Genomic DNA, 19,915 nt, shown 5'->3' with positions numbered 1-19,915 from the left:
AGTTAGTACACATACTGCCCTATGACAATGGTTAAGAACCCCACTACATGTCAACACTGTCCTTACTCAACCTTGGGTTCCCTATCACCAGCTTTCTTGTCCCCTTCTGCCTTCTAGTCCTTGTCCCTGGACTGCTGTGCCTCATTAGTCTCATTTTGTTTTATGGGGCTGTCCAGTCCCCGGCTGAATGGTGAACCTCGGGAGTGACTTCACCACTGAGCTAAAAGGGTGTCCGGGGGCCATACTCTCGGGGTTTCTCCAGTCTCTTATCAGGCCAGTAAATCTGGTCTTTCTGTGTGTGTTAGAATTTTGTTCCACATCCTTCTCCAGCTCTGTCCAGAGCCCTCTGTTGTGATTCTGGTCAGAGCAGTCAGTGGTGGTAGCCAGGCACCATCTAGCTGTACTGGACTCAGTCTGGTGGAGGCCTTGGTAGCTGTGGTCCCTTAGTCCTTTGGACTAATCTTTTCCTTGTTTGTATCCTGTTCTCTTCATTCTCCTTTGCTCCTGAAGGGGTGAGACCAGTGTACTATCTTAGATGGCCGCTCACAGGCTTTTAATACCCTAGACATTACTCACCAAGGTAGAATATAAAACATTGTCTTTTTGAACTGTGTTATGCCAGTTGAGCTAGATGTTCCCCAATGAAACAAGAAATATTTTAATACATTGTTATTGTAAGAATTTTGAAGTTTTAAGTTTCTTTGACGCTTGTCTTAGTTTCTTAGTGCTGTCATAACAGAAATAAAAGTGGGTAGCATTAATACGTATAAATTTATTTTCTCACTGTTTATTGTTGTTGTGTGTCGTGGGGTCAATTCTAATTCATAGTGACCCTATATGATAGAGTAAAACTGCCTCACAGGGTTTCCTAGGCTGTAATCTTTACAGGAACAAATTGCAAGGTCTTTTCTCCCATGGAGCCACTCGTGGGTTCAAACTGCCAATCTTTTGGTTAGCAGCAGAGTGCTTAACCATTGCACCACCAGGACTCCTTTTTCTCACAGTTTAAGATGCTAGAAATCTAAATTCAGGGCACTGGCTCTAGGGGAAGGCTCTCTCTCTGTCCCAAAGAAGTTTACTGACTAGGTTATCCTTCCTTACTGATTTGAAATGCCATCATTAACAAATAGTACATTTGCTTGGGTCTGTTCCCAGTCACCGTTCCCCTCATCATTCCTTTATTCCTTTGCACTAACTTACTGTTTTAATAATCATATGTTCTGCTATCTAGTTAGGCAAGGGCATCCTCTTTGTTCTTTTTCAAAATTGCCTTGGCTATTCCGCAAATCCTATCTTTCTCAGTAATTTTAGAACCAGGAGGGGTTCGAACTTCACCAGCCCTTTCTTTCCTTAGAGCCCATTGACTCCCTTCCCACAAGCCCCTTCTCCCTTTGGGGCCAGGCTCTCCCAGCCCAGCTCACTGACTGGGTCAGCCTGTGGGTGAGCCTGGTCCTCCGCCTGTCTCCCATAGGCACCGCATGCGTGGGGAGACCACCCTGTGGAACCCTGGCTGTGACCACGCAGGCATTGCCACCCAGGTGGTGGTGGAAAAGAAACTATGGCGTGAGCAGGGGCTGAGCCGACACCAGCTGGGCCGCCAGGCCTTTCTGCAGGAGGTCTGGAAGTGGAAGGAGGAGTGAGTATGCAGCATCCCTGTGGGCACCACAACCCTGCCTCCTTGCCCCTCTCTCAGCAAAGACCTCTGTCACCTGTGGTGACCCCTGGCTGTAGTAGGCAGAGCCCCTCACAGAGGCTGAAGGTCAGCTGGCTTCTGAGCCCAAATCAAGCCGAAAGGATGAGTGATCCCAACACTGCCATATCAGTCCCCCGGTATCTCTCTCCAGCCCAGGACTCCTTGCTGATCCTGGCTTGTCTGTCCACTTCAGGAAAGGTGACCGGATTTACCACCAACTGAGAAAGCTCGGTAGCTCCTTGGATTGGGATCGAGCTTGTTTCACTATGGACCCTGTGAGTGGAAGGCGTCTTAAGGGTTGGGGGAGTGGACAGAGCCTACCTGCTGCACCCCAGGAGGGGAGCCCACTCACAGGAAACCACTGAGGGCCCCACTGCAGATGTCACTCCCCGCCCTCGTCATGGCCCTTCCATGAGCTCCTAGACCTTCTAGCCACACGTGAGGCTCCCTGACCAGGTCTTGCCCTCCAGTGGAGCCTGAGCTCTCGCGATTCTCGGCACCAGCACTATCCCCTGCCATCTTTAGCATCACCAGACTTGTTCCCTGCCCTTGTGTTCCCATCATCCCCTCTCCCCATCAAGAAAAGTACTTCTCCCCTCTAGCCCGCAAAGGGGTCCATGTGCTAGGAGGTGGGACTCGAGCCTCTGTTTTGGTCTGGCCATCCAGGCCCCTGGGTGCCAAGGCTCATCTCTCTTGACTCCCCTCTGCTCCACCCAGAAACTTTCAACGGCTGTGACAGAGGCTTTTGTCCGGCTCCACGAGGAAGGGGTCATCTATCGCAGCACCCGCCTTGTCAACTGGTCCTGCACCCTCAACTCTGCTATCTCTGACATTGAGGTGTGGCCCCTCCTCCCTAGACCCTCGCCATCTCCACCCGGCCCCAGCCTCTGGGCCACTTCTCTTAATACCCATTTCACAGGTGGATAAGAAGGAGCTGCCGGGCCGCACCCTGCTCTCCGTGCCTGGCTACAAGGAGAAGGTGGAGTTTGGGGTCCTTGTCTCCTTTGCCTACAAGGTCCAAGGCTCAGGTGGGAGCCTGGGCACCAGGATCCTGGACTAGGTGGGGTGGGGGCATGGGAAGGGGCCCTGGCTGAGACCACAAGGCCACTTGTCACCTCAGACAACGACGAGGAGGTGGTGGTGGCGACAACTCGAATCGAGACAATGCTGGGTGACGTGGCCGTGGCTGTGCATCCCAAAGACCCCAGATATCAGGTGTGTGGGCACGCTGCCCACAGTTGGAGGTAGGGTGGGGCGGCAACTGAAACCCTGGGCTGAAGAGAGAAAATGAAAAACTCCATCTTCCAGCTCCTTTCCTGACCCTGAAGATAGAACCTTCAGTGGCCATTTGAGGGGTTTGAGCCAGAGCCCTGGGTGAGAGAGCCTCAGGCCCAGCCCTTGGTACATTTTTGACATCTCCTTCTGTCCCCAGCACCTGAAGGGGAAAAGCGTTGTCCACCCCTTCCTGTCTCGGAGCCTCCCCATTGTCTTTGATGATTTTGTGGACATGGAGTTTGGCACAGGTGAGCAAGGGCCTGGTCCTGTGGGGAGCAGAAGACCGGAGCCCATGAGGCTCCCCACTGGCCATCCAACTTCTCTGTTAAAGAAAAAGAAAATTAGCTTCAACTGGACAGGCTAGACTTGGGCTGGATCTCTAGGGAGCCTTGCATTAGGGAAGCGGGGGGCCAGGGGCAGTCTGGGAGCACATCCTTCAGGAAAAGCGGGGGAGTGTGGGAAAGGACTCTGCCTGGGACCCATGTGCACCCTCAGGTGCGGTAAAGATCACCCCTGCACATGACCAGAATGACTACGAGGTTGGGCAGCGGCATGGGCTGGAGACCGTCAGCATCATGGACTCACGCGGGGCCCTCATCAACGTGCCCCCGCCTTTCCTGGTGAGGCCGCTAGGGTGTGGGGCCTGGGTTGAGCAAGAGGAAGGGTGTCTTGGCATGGCCATGACAAGACCTCTCTCCCACCCAGGGCTTGCCCAGGTTTGAGGCCAGGAAGGCAGTGCTGGCGGCACTGAAGGAGCAGGGACTGTTCCGGGACATAAAGGACAACCCCATGGTGGTGCCGCTTTGCAAGTGAGGGTGGGGCTGGGGCAGTGCGGGAGGGAGAGGGGCTCCTTGCTTCTCAGGGTGCTGACCACCCCACATGCACCCCAGCCGTTCCAAGGACGTGGTGGAGCCTTTGCTGCGGCCGCAGTGGTACGTGCGCTGCGGGGAGATGGCCCAGGCCGCCAGCGCTGCCGTGACGAGGGGCGACCTCCGCATCTTGCCCGAGGCCCATCAGCGGACGTGGCATGCCTGGATGGACAACATTCGGTGCGTAGGACCCTCACAGTGGGGGCAGCTGGGTGAGGGGCTGAGCAGGGCCCAGGCGAGGGCACCTTCCTGCTTCTGACCCCACCACTCCCACCCCGTGGCCACCATCTGCAGGGACTGGTGCATCTCCCGGCAGCTGTGGTGGGGCCATCGCATCCCAGCTTACTTCATCACCGTCAACGACCCGGCTGTGCCTCCTGGGGAGGTGAGGCTGGGGCCAGGGCTGGGCGCTGCAACATCTGGGGCAGCTGTGGATTCCTTGGGTGCTTGGTGGAGGGAGGGGTCAGGGCTTGAGGTCTTAGGGAGCAAGACAGAGGCTCCCCCTTGGGCGCTCATCCCACTCGTGGCAGGACCCCAATGAGCGGTACTGGGTGAGCGGGCGCAGCGAGGCGGAGGCCCGGGAGAAGGCGGCCAAGGAATTTGGAGTGTCTTCTGACAAGATCAGCCTCCAGCAAGGCAAGGCGAGCCCTGGGGTGGGGGACTGGGCAGAAATGGGGCTCTGGTCCTCCCCTACCTTCTCTGACCTCTGACCTCCCTCAGATGAGGATGTGCTAGACACTTGGTTCTCCTCTGGCCTCTTCCCCTTCTCCATCCTGGGCTGGCCCAACCAGGTGGGTTCCTGGGGTCAGGCAAGGGTGGGGTGGGGGTCTTGGAGGTGGGCACTTGGCTCCGCATCATGCCCTCCTCTGCCCTCAGTCGGAAGACCTGAGTGTGTTCTACCCGGGGACACTGCTAGAGACGGGCCACGACATCCTGTTCTTCTGGGTCGCCCGGATGGTCATGCTTGGCCTGAAGCTCACTGGCAGGCTGCCCTTCCGAGAGGTTTGAAGACTGCCCAGACCCCTCCCACAGCCCATCCCAGGCTTATCGTGGGTGGGTCCCAGGGCAAAGCGTCTGCGGAGGGCTGCGGGAGAGCCTAGGTGGGTAGTCAGGCTCACAAGCCTTGTCATCACCTGCCCCATAGGTCTACCTCCACGCCATCGTGCGAGATGCCCACGGCCGGAAGATGAGCAAGTCTCTAGGCAATGTCATCGACCCCCTGGATGTCATCCATGGAGTCTCCCTGCAGGTGGGGCTGGGCGATGGGCCACGCCAAAAGGGGCTGTGGGGCTGCAGCCACTACTACTAACACTCCCACCCTCAGGGCCTCCATGACCAGTTACTGAACAGCAACCTGGATCCCAGCGAGGTGGAGAAGGCTAAAGAAGGGCAGGTATGAAAAAGGTGGAAACAACCTAAATGCTCATCAGTGGGTGGATAGGCAAAATGTACATACACACAATGCAATACTACTCAGCCATGAAGAAAATGAAGTCCTGATACACGCCACAACACGAATGAACTTTGAAAACATTATGCTGAGTGAACTAAGTCACTAAAGGACAAGTATTGTATGATTTCACTCAGACAAAATATCCAGAAGAGGCAAACGTATAAAGACCAAAGTTTATTAGCGGTTACGTAGTGGGAATGGGGAGCGGGGGCGTCATTGCTTAGGAGGCACTGAGTTTCTGTTAAGGGTGATGGAAATATCTGGAAATAAATAGTGGTAAGGCTTGTGCAACATGATGAACATAACTAATGTCACTGTATACATATAAAATGTAAAAAAAGAATGTTGTAATGGCAGATGTTTTGTCATATATACGTTTTTACTACAATTGAAAAATAAAAGGGCAAGTGTGGAGGTGGGGCTGGCTGAGGATGCCCCCTCTCTCTTCTTCCTGTAGAAGGTGGACTTCCCGGCGGGAATTCCCGAATGTGGTACAGACGCTCTCCGGTTTGGACTCTGCGCCTACACGTCCCAGGGTATGGTCCTATGGCCTTTCCGTTGGCCACCTCCTTCCTCCTTCCCTGAGGCCCACCCCTTTCCTCCTCCACTCTTGGCCCCTGGTGGGGTCTCACACTTCACCCCACCCAGGCCGGGACATCAACCTAGATGTGAACCGGATACTGGGTTACCGCCACTTCTGCAACAAGCTCTGGAATGCCACCAAGTTCGCCCTCCGCAGCCTTGGGAAGGGCTTCGTGCCCTCACCCACCTCTGAGGTGAGGGCCTGGTACGTGGGGAGGCAGGCAGCACCTATGCAGTCTGTACCCCTGCCACTCCGTCATCAAGCCCATGTTGTGCCAGGATCACAGCCAGAGAGTCGAGGCTCAGCCCCTTCCCCTGAGGAGCTTCCTTGTAGTTGGGGGGACATATGGACACAGGGACAGACTGGTTATGGGGAAAGCCCAGAGCATTGGGGCTCTCCCTAGAGGTGACTGGAGCCTGTCCCATCTCCCCCAGATGCTGGGCATATGCTTGGTTGCTTTGGACCCCATTTGGCTCCTGCCCCCAGTTCTGGCCCCTGCCATATGGGGCCCCCTGGCTGATATGTCCACTTCCCCCCTAAGCCTGGAGGCCACGAGAATCTGGTGGACCGCTGGATCCGCAGCCGGCTGGCTGAAGCCGTGAGGCTCAGCAACCAAGGTTTCCAGGCCTACGATTTCCCAGCCATCACCACTGCCCAGTACAGCTTCTGGCTGTATGAGCTCTGTGACGTCTACCTGGTGAGAAGGAGCAAGTGGGGCCTCCAGGAAGGGGCAGAGGACTGGGGAGACAGAGCCCTGGGTCCAGCTTTGCCAGTGTTGGGCCATGAGACATGAGTCACCCCTTCTCCCACCCTGACCCGTCCCTCCCTGTCCCCTAGGAGTGCCTGAAGCCTGTGCTGAATGGGGCGGACCAGGTGGCGGCAGAGTGTGCCCGCCAGACCCTCTACACCTGCCTGGACATTGGCCTGCGGCTGCTCTCCCCCTTCATGCCCTTCGTGACTGAGGAGCTGTTCCAGAGGCTGCCCCGGCGGGCTCCACAGGCTCCCCCTAGCCTCTGCGTTACCCCCTACCCAGAGCCCTCGGAGGTATGGGGTGTGGCCTGGAGAGGGAACTCTGGCCTTCTCTTTTAGCCTCCCTCACTCCCTCCTCTGCCCCACAGTGCTCCTGGAAGGACCCTGAGGCGGAAGCTGCCCTTGAGCTGGCACTAAGCATCACGAGAGCTGTGCGTTCCCTGCGTGCTGACTACAACCTCACTCGCATCCGGCCTGACTGTGAGCCTCAGGCCCTGCTCCCATCCCGTCCCACAGGCCCCTTCACCCACTCTGGAACCCAGTATTAGGCCATGGCTGCCAGGCCTCCTGTCACTTTGAGGCCAGGCCTCACTACCTCCCTCTCCCGGCAGGTTTCCTGGAAGTAGCTGATGAGACCACAGGCGCACAGGCCTCAGCTGTGTCGGCCTATGTGCAGGCGCTGGCCAGCTCTGGAGTGGTGGCTGTCCTGGCCCTGGGGGCTCCTGTACCACAGGGCTGTGCTGTGGCCGTGGCCTCTGACCGCTGCTCCGTCCACCTGCAGCTGCAGGGGCTGGTGGACCCAGCCCGGGAGCTGGGCAAGCTGCAGGCCAAGCGTGGGGAGGTGCAGCGGCAAGCCCAACGTCTGCAGGAGCGCCGTGCTGCCCCGGGCTACCCAGCCAAGGTGCCCCGCAATGTCCAGGAGGCAGACAAAGCCAAGGTGTGTGGTGGGGAGGGCCCTTCACGTTTCTCCCCGCAAAACCCCTGCCATCATCAAGTCCAGGCTGAGAGGCCAGCCTCTTCCCTGGGAAATCTGGGGGGAGCACGGAGCCCAGGCCCATAAGCAAGTGGAGTCTGTGCCTGCGGGGGGCCATGGAATCCTTCTTACATGTGATGGGAGGGCACGGCCTAGGGCCACAGTTCTAGGCTTAGAACCGGGTATCCTGCCCCCCAGCCAGGTCCCTCACATCCCAACCAGCTGCCCTGAATATGGAATTCTACAGACCTGGGGCAGGGCTCAGGACCCCACATACAGTCAGGGAGCCCCAGGTCTAGCACCTACTTCAGAGCCCCCTGGGTATGCCCCTCCTGCACAGCCACTGCCTCCTGGCCCCTCCTAGGAGGAGCAGTGGGGTAAACCACACAGATGCAGAGGAAACAGTAATGGTGGTCAACCCAGGTGGGGACACTGAGGCCTGGGCACTTTATGGCGTCCATGGGCTCTGAGGCCTCTCTCTCCTTGAGGAAGGACCACTGAGAAGAGGCAGACCCAAGAGGGCAGGGGTGTTGGTGGGGAGGCCAGTGAGAATTCTGGGGGTTGGGGAGACCAGCCAGCTAAGTACACACTCCCTGAATTACCCCTCCCATGGTCCTTAACCCATCTTTCCAACCTTACCCCCTCTGTCATATGGGTGTTTGGGAGTCTGCTATCTTGGGCCCTGGTCCTCACCACCCACCACCCCCTTGTTCCACCTCCAGCTTCAACAGACAGAAGCAGAGCTCAGGAAGGTGGACGAGGCTATTGCCCTGTTCGAGAAGATGCTGTGATACACCCAACTCCAACCCTCATAGCCCCCAGTGGCCCACCATGGGGATGGCAGCAATAAACTATTTTGCCACAAAACCATTTCTTGTCTGTATATGTTGGATGGGGGCGGCTGCTGAGGGGCTGGGCTTCTGAGGCAGTGTGAGCAGCAGGAGGTCTGCAGGCTGGAGTGAGGCGCTGGGTCCTGGTGGGCATAGAGTTGTGTCTGTCTGGGCCTGTCCCTGGCACTGTACCAAGCCTGAGTCATGCTGCTTGCGGCTCCCTTCCTCTTCCCGGCTCTTCTCCACTCACCTCCGCACTGCAGCTGAGGGAGGCCCGCCCCTGGTATCAGCGGCTGCTCTGGCCTTGGGCAGGCATGAAGAGGGGCCAGGGGCCACCCATTCCACCCCTACCTGACCCTGCATGGGCCTCCCTCCCCCTCCACCGAGTGCTGGTTAATTATAACTCTGACCTAAGTGCCCTGTGACGCCACGCCCTGGCCAGCCCTGCCCAGAAGACCCAGCAGCCAGGTAGGGGAGAGGCCTGAGAGACTTTTGATGTGTGGGGGTGTCCCTGCAGTGGGGCTGGGGACTCAGCCTGGGGCTGGTGAGGGGGGGGCCCTGGGGAAGGGGCCGTGAACTTCTCTCCTGGCAGGTGTATGTCCTCCTGGCCTGATAAGACCTTCAGGTTGTCTGGGTTACTGAGGAGAGGGTAGGGAAGCCATGCAGGAGCAGATAAAGTGCTTGAGCCAAAGCCGGAGGAGGAGGAGAAGGCTCAACCAGGTCCCACGGAGACAAATAGCTGGGCCTGTCCTGGAATCACTGCTTCCCCTCCTTGAGAGCTTTCTGTCCCGTAGGTCGATGTCTTGACCATGCTGCCTGTGAAGGTGCCCCCACCCAACCTGGGCCCCTCAGCACTGCTCCTGCTGCAGCTGCTGCTGCCCCCTACATCCGCCTTCTTCCCCAATTTCTGGAGCCTTCTGGCTGCTCCCGGCTCCATCACCCACCAGGACCTGACGGAGGAGGCGGCGCTTAATGTCACTCTGCAGCTCTTTCTGGAGCAGCCACCTCCCGGCCGCCCACCCCTTCGTCTGGAGGACTTCCTGGTGAGCATCCCAAACCCCATCACATCCCAGCTGGATTCCCCAATTCCCTGGAACCTCTGCTTGAGGGACCTGGTTGCCAAGAGAAGGGAGGCCCGCCAACCCTCAGCAACAATGCCCCAGGAGGTCTGGTCCTGGAAATCAAGAGTCTTCCCTCCTTAGAAAGGCCCAGGACTGCCCCTCCCTGGTAGGGCCCACATTACCCTCAATTCCTTCTATACCAGCCTTGACTTCCAGGCAATTGTCCAATCTAAGGGGCTTCCCTGGAGCCCCTGTCCCCTGCCACTCTCCCCAGGGCCGCACCCTTCTTGCCGACGACCTCTTTGCCGCCTACTTTGGGTCTGGATTTCCTTCCCGACGGTTCCGAGCAGCCTTAGGGGAGGTGTCTCGTGCTAACGCAGCCCAGGACTTCCTGCCAACTTCCAAGAATGACCCTGACCTGCACTTTGATGCTGAAAGGCTTAGCCAGGCGCGCACACGCCTGGTGACAGCTCTAAGGGAGACCCTAGTGGCTGCCAGAGCCTTTGACCACACCCTGTCCCGCCAGCGCCTTGGGGCTGCCCTTCATGCCTTGCAGGTGAGAAGAGAGCTGCAGGTAAGGTAATGGTAAGAGGGGTCTTCACTTCCAGTCTTCCTGTCTCTCAGATGGAGAACTTTCTGATGGTGCCTTCTTTATCTTACCTCCTCCAGTTCTAGAAGGGATTGGGGCACTGCCTGCCAATGCCCTGAGACTATTTCCTAATTCCCCACCCCCCAAAATGGCAGCACTACCTGTGGAAACAGCAAGGAGGCCATTGTGGTTAAAGAGAAATGAGAGTGAGAGAGGAAGGTGGTGAGGTCGGAGAGATGAGGAGGAGCAGCACGTCATGTAGGGCCTCGTCGGCTGTTGAAAAGCCTCTCTGAGTGAGATGGAAAGAAACACTGGGAGAGTTCTCGCTTTGGGTAAAACTCAAAATAAATGAATGAATGAATAATTAATTGTTCTGGGCAATGGGGAGAGAGCAACAGAGGGAGACGTGGGATATCTGACAGAAGCAGTGGGGATGGGAGGCTTTCTGGGTGAGGAACTCGAGGCAGTGGTGTGTTAGGGCTGAAGATGTGTGGGTAGCCTCACTCCTCTTCTCCTTCCAACCCCCCGGGGACCAGGATTTCTACAGCCACAGCAACTGGGTGGAACTGGGGAAGGAGCAGCCACACCCTCACCTCCTGTGGCCAAGGCAGGAGCTTGGGAGCCTGGCACAAGGTACAGACATGACCCAGGTGGTCAGTGGGAGCCCACTGAGCCACTTCCTCTCTGTCTTACCCAGCCATGGTGTCACATGACATAAGATGTGGCATCATTTCATCTCTGCAAGGACCTGTGAGCTCCCCTAGTCCAACCAAGGGCCAGGTCGATTATGCGGCTTCCCCTAGGTCACACAAGGAAGAATAGAGCCAAGACCAGGTCTCCAGACCTCAGTCGAGTGCTCGTCTTTCATGTGGCTTCCTCCCCATACTGGGTCACAGAATGCCTTCTCATAGTTCCCTCATCCTCCCAGCTAGACTTGGAACCAGAAGCTACCTCCTGTGCCCATTACAAGTTCACCGTGTGTCCACAGCTCACAGAGGGCATAATCCCCATGGATGGGTTCTCAAACTTCCTGGGTTTTCTAGCACTGTCACAGCCTCAAACACTCAGTGTCATTGCCAGTTCATGAACTTTGAGTTTTAGTTCTAAAAGCCTAGTCATGGTACCTATAGGCTTTTCACTTTGTTCCAGTTGGGAAGAAAAGCCAAATAAGTTTGGATGGACAGGGATAAAGGCTGGGGGCAGGGGAATCTTGGGTTCTAGCCCCTTGTCCTCTCTTCCCAGAAAGTGACCCTACCTGCTCCGATTGTGAGCAGTTGAGCTGCCTTGGGAATTTGCTGGACTTCCAGTTCCTCACCTCTGGCTACTTTGGAACACATCCTCCCAAACCTCCAGGTACTAGACATGAAAGCCTCTCAGAAGCAAGGGGAAAAAGTCCTTTCCTTTCCACTGACCTTTTCCCTCAAGCCCTCGGTGCTGAAGGCCCTTCTCCCATTTCCTATGGCATCATTTCCTGGAAGAAGGAAAGGATGTTGGTAATGGAGTGGGTGGATGAAAGCCCACTGAGGTGGCCATGATTGTTGGGGTTGGACAGCTTCTTGCTCAGCTGATAGGACTTCTCCATTGCCCATAGGCAGCTTTTGGGGGCTGACTGGAGGAATCAGGGATCCACTGTGTGCCGTGGTGACTGACCCCCTCCACATTTACTCCACATTTGCCCTCCACAAAAAGTCACTATTTCCTGCTGATCCTTTGCAGAGGTGAGAGGATCAGGCCAGGTCAGAAAGGTCATCATTTTCTTAGAAAGCAGTGGATTTTTTACCTCCATCCTCCAGGATCCCTTTTCCCATCCCAGGGAAATGCAGCCATGGGGGCTATTTTGACCAGAGCAGCTCCCAGCCACCCCAAGGAGGCATCAACAAGGATAGCACATCCCCAGGCTTCTCCCCCCACCATGAGCTGCACCCCCAGGCTGCAAAACTGGCCCTTCTAGCCTCCATCCAGGCCTTTAGCCTCCTGCGAAGCCGACTGGGAGACAGAGGTTTCTCCAGGTGAGTGGCCTCCTGGAGATGGGCTCCCTTATGGGTAAGTGCTCCTGGGGGAGCCGAGAAACCGAGGATTGGGGATGAATGTGTGGACCCTTCACTGGGTCTTTTGCCTGCTCCCCAGGCTCCTAGACATCACCCCAGCCTCCAGTCTGAGCTTTGTCCTGGACACCACGGGCAGTATGGGTGAGGAAATCAATGCTGCTAAAATCCAGGCTCGCCACATTGTGGAGCAGCGGCGGGGCAGCCCCATGGAGCCTGCCCACTATGTCCTGGTACCTTTCCATGACCCAGGTAACCGTGGTCTAGGCAGGAGAGCTGGGGGAAGGAAAGTCCAGGGCAAGGGATGCGTACCCCTGGTGGGAAAATGGGCCTTGTAGCTCTAGTTTTTTAGCAAAATGGTGGAAACATCCTATGGTCCTGAGTGGGCCTTTACTGGGTACGTGTGTGTATAGGGAACAACTGGCCCTTTCTTCCACTGTTTCCAAAATTTCAGCATTTGCCATGACGTTTTTTTTTTTTAAAAAAAAATAATATATTAATACTATGTTTTGATGTTGTTTTGATTTTTTTTATTATGGCAAATATATAGGTAACAAAACACTTGCCATTTCTACAATCTTCACATGTACATTTCAGTGTTCCATATGAGTTTAATGCATGATCCATGCTTAGGCAGATGGCCTCTGCTTTCTTAAGCTTCCATGCTAATAAGTCATTTTCAATTCCCTCCATTTCCTGTAGACAGAGATTGGGATGAAGATCAGGGGTTGTTGGGTCCATACTTCTGCAAAGTGTCTAAGACAACTAGCTATATCACATTTCTTTCCCCACTGAATTAGAAGTCAAAAGATCTGGTATGGGTTGACAAGTCTTACTATATATGTCCTTAGGCTGGTCATTTAACATCATTTTGCCTCAATTTTATCATCCATAAAATGGGTCAGTATACTTGCCTGACAAAGAGCCCTGGTGGTACAGTGGTTAAGTGTTTGGCTCCTAATGGAAAGGTCAGTGGTTTGAGCCCATCAGCCACTCCAAGGGAAAAAGATGTGGTGGTCTGCTTCTGTAAAGATTACAGCCTTGGAAACCCTATGGGGTAGTTCTAGTTTGTCCTATAGGATCGCTATGAATCAGCATCTACTTGACAGCAATGGATTGGGTTGGGTTGGGCTGGGTTTTTATGCCTGCCTTATCCTGCCTATCTCCCAGGGTTGAAATGATGATCAAATAAAGTGCCTACTGGGCTAGGATTTCCCGAAGGGCAGGGTTTGAGTCTGCTTTGTCTATACAAGTCTTATCGTGGCTGGCACTTAATAGGGACTCATTACGTTTGCCGAGGGTACGAATGAATGAATAATTAGGAATTTAGCACTTATGTGTCAAGGCACTATTCTAAGATTTACAAAATCAACTCATACAGTTCTACCCATAACCCCTTGAGGTACTATTATTTGCTCTGAGTTTTCTGATGAGGAAACTGAAGCCCAAATTGCTTTTTTATACACACACACATACCTAATAAAGGTCCACTCAGGAGCACCATTTTGTTAAGGGAATGGAGTCATGAGGCCCACCTTCCCACCAGGCCCAATGTTATTTCAACAGTTCTCCACCGCAGGAGCACAGCAGACATGTCAAATGGGGAGGTGTCCCTGGATGGGAATGAGGAGAGCCCTCTCCTCACTCATCTCAACCTCTTTCCCCCTCTCCAGGGTTTGGCCCTGTCTTTTCTACCAGTGACCCAGACAGCTTCTGGCAACAACTCCATGAGATCCATGCCGTGGGAGGTGGAGACGAGCCTGAGATGTGCCTATCAGCCTTGGAGGTCTGGCCCATCCCTTCTCCTCTTCTTATCCCCTTCTTCCCAGGACTTACCATGAAGAGAAGCTAGAAACTTCCTGGGACAACCCCCATCTTCCCTACTCCCTTCCCCATCTTCACTCCAGCATTCCAGAGCCATATTTCCTTCTTCTCTGCCCTCCTTTGCTCTCCCTATCTCCCTGCCACTGCCATTTTTAACATTAGCCCTTTCCTCCCTGCCAGCTGGCCCTGCTGCACACACCTCCACTCTCAGACATCTTTGTCTTCACTGATGCCTCCCCCAAGGATGCCCTTCTCACCAACCGGGTGGAATCTCTGACTCGGGAGCGACGATGCAGAGTGAGCATAGGTGGTGGGAGACAATGTTAGCCACCCAGTGATGTGGAAGACCCTATGTCAGCAACCTCATAACGTGTCACACCACACTATGGTGGCAGAGCAGCCTTGGCACGGGGTGGGGAGAAGCAGGCAGTTAATGTCATGTTTCCTGATGCCATTAATAATACTCAAGAGTGTGAGGCCCTACCCTTACTGATGTTGAATTCATATTTGAAACTGCTCCAATAAACCACTTGAAGAACTGGAGATATAGGTACCAAAAATCTACTGTGAAATATTCTGGTGACCGTTACAAGGGAGTGACCAACTATTAACTGAAGGCTGGAGGGCTGTATCATTGGAGACCCCACAGTAGCAGCCAGAGGGCAGAGAGAGACCTTATCAGCAATCAGCTCTGCAGAAAGCTTGCGCACAGGAGAACCCTCATTCATGATCGTAGATGGCACTTGGACACCACAAGTACTAGGCTCTCTTCTGGCCATAGGTGACATTCCTAGTGACTGAAGACCCATCAAGGGTTCAGATTCGGGCCCGGCGTGAGGTCTTGTCCCCTCTGCGTTTTGAGCCATATGAGGCAGTGGCCCTAGCCTCAGGAGGAGAAGTGATCTTCACCAAAGACCAACACATTCAGGATGTGGCAGCCATAGTTGGGGACAGCATGGCTAACCTGGTAAGTGTGGGGGCCAGAGGGGCCAGTGCCTTGAGCTCAGAACTGAGGGAATAGGTGACATTGTATCTCTCTTTCTCGTAGTTAAAAGGGGAACAGATCCCATTTCTGTGTTGTCATTCACGTCAGAAGGGTGGGAAAGGAAGCTTCCTTCCCTTTGAAATTCATGGCTACCCACCTTCCACATTGTTCCTTCCATATTAGTACCACCTCCCATCTTGGTCTCCAGTATTCTGCCCTCCAGGCTGCCACAGGAAGTTCTGCCATCTTTAAGGGGGGGGGCAGGAAGTGAACACCTCATCCTTAATCCCTTGCCCCCAAGTTTGCCATTGACTATAATAATCTCACCCCTGTTCCTGTGCGCCTGTCACAGGTATCCCTTCGCCATGTGTGACTTAATTTCTTTCTGTCTCTGTCTTTCTCCTGTCTTTGTTCCCACCTCATTCCATGTCTTATCGTCCCCCCTATTTTTTGTTCCTGCCCATCCTTCAAGGTGACCCTTCCCCTAGAACCCCCTGTCGTGGCGCCTGGAAGGCCGCTTACATTCAGTGTGGATGAGCTGCTACAGAATATTACAGTCCGGATCCATGGGGAGATTAGCAGCTTCTGGATCAGAAATCCTACAGGTACTTCCATGTTTGTGTCTCAAGGGAGGGAGAAGAATAGACACTGGAGAATGAGGGAAATGGGAAACTGGACTTCAGTTCTGAGACATGGAGGGAAAAGAGAAAAGGAATTGCCTCATGTGGCAATCTTTTGTCCTCTCCCCTCAGGGGTCTTTCAGGGCCAAGAAGAAGGTGAGGGTCCTTTAGGTCACACTCGACGTTTTGGGCAGTTCTGGATGGTGACCGTAAATGACCCTCCACAGACAGGGACCTGGGAGATCCATGTCACAGCTGAGGGCACCACCCGAGTGAGAGTGCAAGGTAAGGTGGGAGGTACTCCTGTGAAGAGGAAGGGGAGACTGCAGACCTCAGAGAGCTGTGTCAGTCACATTCATCTTGGGAAGGTCTCTGACTGCCTTTGCCCTCCTTCAGCCCAGACCTCACTGGACTTCCTCTTTCACTTTGGGATCCCAGTGGAGGATGGGCCCCACCCTGGCCTCTACCCCCTGACTCAGCCAGTTGCAGGTACACCTGTTTCCCCGCCCTCCCCCACCTCGTTCATTAATCCTCTTAAAATATTGTTTTAAACTTTTGCGTTATAATTTGCATATAGTAAAGTGCACTAAGGAGTCCTGGTGGTGCAGTGGTTAAGTCCTCGGCTGCTAACCGAAAGATACCACCAGGAGAAAGATGTGGAAGTCTTGAAAACCCTAGGGGGCAGTTCTACTCTGTCCTGTAGGGTCACTATAAGTCGGAATCGATGGCAACGGGTATTTTTTTTGGGGGGCGGGGAGTTTAAAGTGCACTTATCTTCAGTGTATAGCTTGATGAATTTCATATATACAAACCCATGTAATCATCACCTATTTCAAGATACAAAACATTTCCAACACCCCGGAACTCTCTCCTGGCTCTCCCCATCAGTACCCCTCAGAGGTAACCCCTTTTCTCCATCTTTACTCCCCAGAGGTAACCCTTATTCCGAAGGCCGTTCATCTTTTTAACCTGTGTTGCTGAATCTCACGGAGACCACTCTTCTCCCCTCCCCTGTCCCAGGTCTCCAGACTCAGCTGCTGGTAGAGGTGACAGGGCCCGGCTCCAGAGGCAATTCTGGGGGTCATGGGCCACGTTTCTCCCACGTCGTCCTTCGAGGGGTCCTGGAGGGCGCTGAGCTGGGCCGGGTGCCCTTGGAGCCCACAGGACCCAGGGAGCAAGGTCTCCTCGTGGCCTCGCTGCCGCCCACGCTGTTGTCCTCGCCAGGACCCTTCTCTCTGGAATTGATTGGCCAGGACGGCGGGGGGCGGGGCCTGCACAGGGCGGCCCCCCAACCCTGCGCTGTGGTCCCTGTTCTTCTGGAGGTGAGATGCCAGGGGAGGATGCTGGAGTTGGAGCAAGCTGGGCTAGATCGTACTCTGACTGGCCCACCTCCGCAGCTCAGTGGCCCCCCTGGTTTCCTGGCCCCGGGCAGCAAGGCCCCACTCAGCCTCCATATCGCCACTTTCTCGGGCCCTCAGGATCTCGACCTTAGGACATCGGTCAACCCCAGCTTTGCCCTCACCTCTAACCTCTCCAGGTGAAGCCCCCAAACCCTCCGGCTTCCTTCTGGCCCCACAAGCCGGTTCCCGGGCCTGGAACTCTGGCCCACGCTCATTATTCCAAGCCCCGCCTCTGGCCCCTTCTGATTGGCCCTCACTTTCCTCGTCTGCCCGCCCGCTGCACTTGGCTCCGCCCCTTGCAGTCTGGGGCTTCGGCAGGTTGACTGTACTCATTCTCCAGGGTTCGTCTTGGGCAGAATGAGTCCGCCTGGGGGTGCCTGTGGCTGGAGGTCCCAGATTCAGCCGCCCTGGACTCCGTGGTGATGGTGACTGTGACTACGGCAGGTCGAGAAGCCAACTCAGTGCCCCCGACCCATGCTTTCCTCCGGCTCCTTGTGCTGGCCCCAGCCCCCCAGGTGAGACGCCCCCCTTTTCCTTCAGAGGGCCGGACAAGGGGAAGGCGGTGTGGGCCTAATTTGGGTACAGCCCCAGTCCTGGCCTGACAGTCTCTCCTTCTGTCCCCCTAGGACGAGCTCACTGCCTTTGCCCACTCAACCGGCCCTGTCCTCACGACTGCCAGTCCTGCCTTTCGCCTCTCCACTTTGGTGACTCATGGCAGGGCCAGGGGACAGATGGCAGGCAGCCCCTGGTGGGGCACAGTTGGAGGGGTACTGCTCCTGCTCTGCTTAGCCTCTTGGTAACACAATAGCCCTTAGAGGTATGGGTCTCCCAGCGCTCTTTTCACCCTGCCCCATGGTCAAAAGGGAATATGGGCCCCACCTCTCCAAGCTGGGATGGAGGTTTTCCTTCTCATGCACTTTATCCTTTCTTTTTCTTAAAAACTATCAGTATAGGGTAGAGGGCAATGGATTTTCCCACAATGCACTTTCCCTACCAACCCTGTGGGAACCAAACCAAAGATTTTTGGAGAAAGTTGCTTTCTATTTCTCTGTAGCACCTTCATTCTACTACCTACTCATGTTTGCTCAGGCTCAGGTAAAGGGGAAGGTATATGGGAGGGGACTAAGAGTATAAGGAGTGGGGTAGGAGGTACCAGGAAGTGTTATTTATAGAATTTTTTAAATTTGAAACTCCAGAGCAACTTCTATTTTATTTTTGTATTTAAAGCTGAAGGACAGTTTCCATGAACTAAGGGATTCAAAGCAGAATAATTTTTGCACATCAAACAGGGGAGAGTGAGGACATGAAACACCAAAAAAATGAAATGGAAGTTTTCAGGAACAGAGGAGAAACTACACCAAGATGTCTGAACTTCAGCTGACCTACCACCTAACCCACTTAGGTGTTGAGTTAAGAAGCAGAAAAAGGCGGCTGAGGGTTCTGACTCTGCCTCCTCCCTCACCAGACTGAGGGGAGTGGGAGGAGGCCCTAGACAAGGGTAGGGCCTCTCTGCCCCTTGGGCTCAACCTTTTCCTCCTTTGGCTGGATGACTCCTTTCTGCTGCCTTGAGAATTCCTAGGGAAGAGGAGAGAAACAGTCTGGGAATCAGAGCTCCTCCCTGTGCCAAGAGTTGGGGCTTTGTGCCTCCCACGCCCCTACAGTTTACCTGTTGCTGCCTTAAGTTCTGCTTCCTTGGCCTTTCCTTCCAATCCTGGGTAGTGTAGGAACTAGACTTGTTCAGTGGATGTGGGGAGAACTGGGGGGAAATAAGCTGTGTTTTCTGTTAAACCAGTGCTGACCTTAACAACTCCCCTCTCTCTCCCTGTTTCCTGAAAGTCTAAACTAAAAACAGTAAACTCACCTTCCTCTGAATCAGATTCTGCAAATAGATGTTCACCTTTTGAATCTGGGATAACGGGGGGCCACAAGGATTTGAGTGTAAATCTGTTAGAAAATTCTAAAGAAGGGAGAGTTACAGGCTGACAACATGAAGAAAACCTGAGATCCACCTGCCACTCTTGTCCTATCCCCACAGGACGTTCCTTTCCACATCGACCATCTCCTCCTGGCAGGTGGAAAAATCCAATAGTCTGCACCTCCGTCTCTTCAACATTCTAGTTCCTCTATCCCCTCAAATAGCACAATACCCCCTTTCTCTATTCTTTATGGATCCTGTCTATCTTTGTCTCACTGGAATAATCCAGGCCACCTCCTCACCTCAGTGGAATGATCCAAATTATGTCTCTCTGAATGGAGTGCAGACCAACCCACTCCATCTCCAACAATGGACACCACCTACCACTCTCAGCATCCTGTCATTACAATGTTGCCTCCGATTAATGATGCCTGCCCATTAACTCTCCCCTCTCCAGGATGATCTCAGGCTGTGTCCACACATTCCCTGCCCCTCCCTACACACATACAGAGGCAGCCCCGTACCTCACCAAGGGCCCCCAGATGCAGCTGCTTCCACTGTGCCTCCCTCAGATGGCCCCCGAACCAGGCCTGGCATTGCTCCAGCAGCTCCAGCCCCTGCCACAGGGCATCCTGTTCTCGCTCCAGAGCCTGCATCCTCTGAAGCTGGAAGAGGCAGGAAGCAGAAGTTGACTCTGGGCTACTGCCATTCCTCTCAGTCCCTGACTGGGTTCATTGTCTGGTCACTGGGTATGAGCCCAGACTGACCACTGAGGACCTGGAGGGCAGAGGAAGGGGTAAGACTTGTAAGTCCTTAAAGTCGAGTAGAAATATGGGGGCGGGGGTGCAGATCTAGGGAGAGGGGCTTCCCTTGGCTAATACTCACCCAGAGGAAGAAGCTCCGAGCCCCTGGGTCTTGGCGGCTTGTCTCTAGTGGCAGCAGCAGGACTGTGTAGGGGGTTTGCACCAGGGGCAGCCCACTAGGAGCCCTGCTCCCCATGGCTCTGAGGTGGGAAGGGTGGAGCCACTCCCACTGGTGCAGCTGGGCGGG

The 19,915-nt window shown here is 54.6% G+C and overlaps 3 protein-coding genes across 3 annotated transcripts in view; 2 read left to right on the top strand and 1 right to left on the bottom strand.

The window, feature by feature from the left end:
• The window catches only part of VARS1 (valyl-tRNA synthetase 1), a 14,448-nt gene extending 6,033 nt beyond the window's left edge, over positions 1–8,415 (top strand). Inside the window, exons 9-30 of the mRNA XM_004390761.2 lie at positions 1,472–1,636; positions 1,887–1,968; positions 2,411–2,530; positions 2,613–2,721; positions 2,814–2,908; positions 3,126–3,216; positions 3,464–3,588; positions 3,674–3,777; positions 3,859–4,017; positions 4,132–4,222; positions 4,368–4,473; positions 4,558–4,628; positions 4,714–4,839; positions 4,982–5,086; positions 5,162–5,230; positions 5,748–5,826; positions 5,939–6,066; positions 6,415–6,570; positions 6,711–6,917; positions 6,992–7,103; positions 7,235–7,560; positions 8,319–8,415. Coding sequence (XP_004390818.1) covers positions 1,472–1,636; positions 1,887–1,968; positions 2,411–2,530; positions 2,613–2,721; positions 2,814–2,908; positions 3,126–3,216; positions 3,464–3,588; positions 3,674–3,777; positions 3,859–4,017; positions 4,132–4,222; positions 4,368–4,473; positions 4,558–4,628; positions 4,714–4,839; positions 4,982–5,086; positions 5,162–5,230; positions 5,748–5,826; positions 5,939–6,066; positions 6,415–6,570; positions 6,711–6,917; positions 6,992–7,103; positions 7,235–7,560; positions 8,319–8,387 — 2,695 coding nt within the window. The 3' untranslated portion in view covers positions 8,388–8,415. The remainder of the gene's footprint in view (positions 1–1,471; positions 1,637–1,886; positions 1,969–2,410; positions 2,531–2,612; positions 2,722–2,813; positions 2,909–3,125; positions 3,217–3,463; positions 3,589–3,673; positions 3,778–3,858; positions 4,018–4,131; positions 4,223–4,367; positions 4,474–4,557; positions 4,629–4,713; positions 4,840–4,981; positions 5,087–5,161; positions 5,231–5,747; positions 5,827–5,938; positions 6,067–6,414; positions 6,571–6,710; positions 6,918–6,991; positions 7,104–7,234; positions 7,561–8,318) is intronic.
• Positions 8,416–8,844: 429 nt separating this feature from the next.
• VWA7 (von Willebrand factor A domain containing 7) lies at positions 8,845–19,647 on the top strand. Its single transcript, XM_004390760.2, has 18 exons — positions 8,845–8,894; positions 9,221–9,469; positions 9,762–10,043; positions 10,613–10,709; positions 11,319–11,429; positions 11,890–12,085; positions 12,204–12,373; positions 13,795–13,907; positions 14,126–14,242; positions 14,727–14,912; positions 15,403–15,535; positions 15,683–15,835; positions 15,947–16,039; positions 16,571–16,872; positions 16,948–17,087; positions 17,291–17,465; positions 17,577–17,767; positions 19,513–19,647. The coding sequence occupies exons 2-17, from the start codon at positions 9,236–9,238 to the stop codon at positions 17,748–17,750; spliced, it is 2,676 nt and encodes an 891-aa protein (XP_004390817.1). The 5' UTR covers positions 8,845–8,894; positions 9,221–9,235; the 3' UTR covers positions 17,751–17,767; positions 19,513–19,647.
• On the bottom strand, positions 18,424–19,864 carry SAPCD1 (suppressor APC domain containing 1). The gene is made up of 4 exons (XM_023725552.1): positions 19,751–19,864; positions 19,390–19,530; positions 18,812–18,907; positions 18,424–18,525 (listed from the first exon to the last, which is right to left on the bottom strand). Exons 1-4 carry the CDS (start codon positions 19,862–19,864, stop codon positions 18,439–18,441), a joined length of 438 nt encoding a protein of 145 aa, XP_023581320.1. The 3' UTR covers positions 18,424–18,438.
• Positions 19,865–19,915: the final 51 nt, after the last annotated feature.

Source organism: Trichechus manatus, unplaced genomic scaffold (genome assembly GCF_000243295.1).
Source record: "Trichechus manatus latirostris isolate Lorelei unplaced genomic scaffold, TriManLat1.0 scaffold00327, whole genome shotgun sequence".
In the NCBI taxonomy this organism is placed as follows: domain Eukaryota; kingdom Metazoa; phylum Chordata; class Mammalia; order Sirenia; family Trichechidae; genus Trichechus; species Trichechus manatus.
This window is presented reverse-complemented; position numbering and strand designations above follow the sequence as displayed.

Excerpts from the sequence above, each read along its gene's own strand:
- SAPCD1 (XM_023725552.1), bottom strand. The coding sequence starts at position 19,864 with ATGGGGAGCAGGGCTCCTAGTGGGCTGCCCCTGGTGCAAACCCCCTAC. Across the intron at positions 19,531-19,750 it reads CTCGGAGCTTCTTCCTCTGG|CTTCAGAGGATGCAGGCTCT; the intron begins GTGAGTATTAGC and ends TGCCTCTTCCAG. Across the intron at positions 18,526-18,811 it reads AGAATCTGATTCAGAGGAAG|GAATTCTCAAGGCAGCAGAA; the intron begins GTGAGTTTACTG and ends CCTCTTCCCTAG.
- VWA7 (XM_004390760.2), top strand. The coding sequence starts at position 9,236 with ATGCTGCCTGTGAAGGTGCCCCCACCCAACCTGGGCCCCTCAGCACTG. Across the intron at positions 15,536-15,682 it reads CTGGATCAGAAATCCTACAG|GGGTCTTTCAGGGCCAAGAA; the intron begins GTACTTCCATGT and ends CTCTCCCCTCAG. Across the intron at positions 16,040-16,570 it reads CCTGACTCAGCCAGTTGCAG|GTCTCCAGACTCAGCTGCTG; the intron begins GTACACCTGTTT and ends CCCCTGTCCCAG.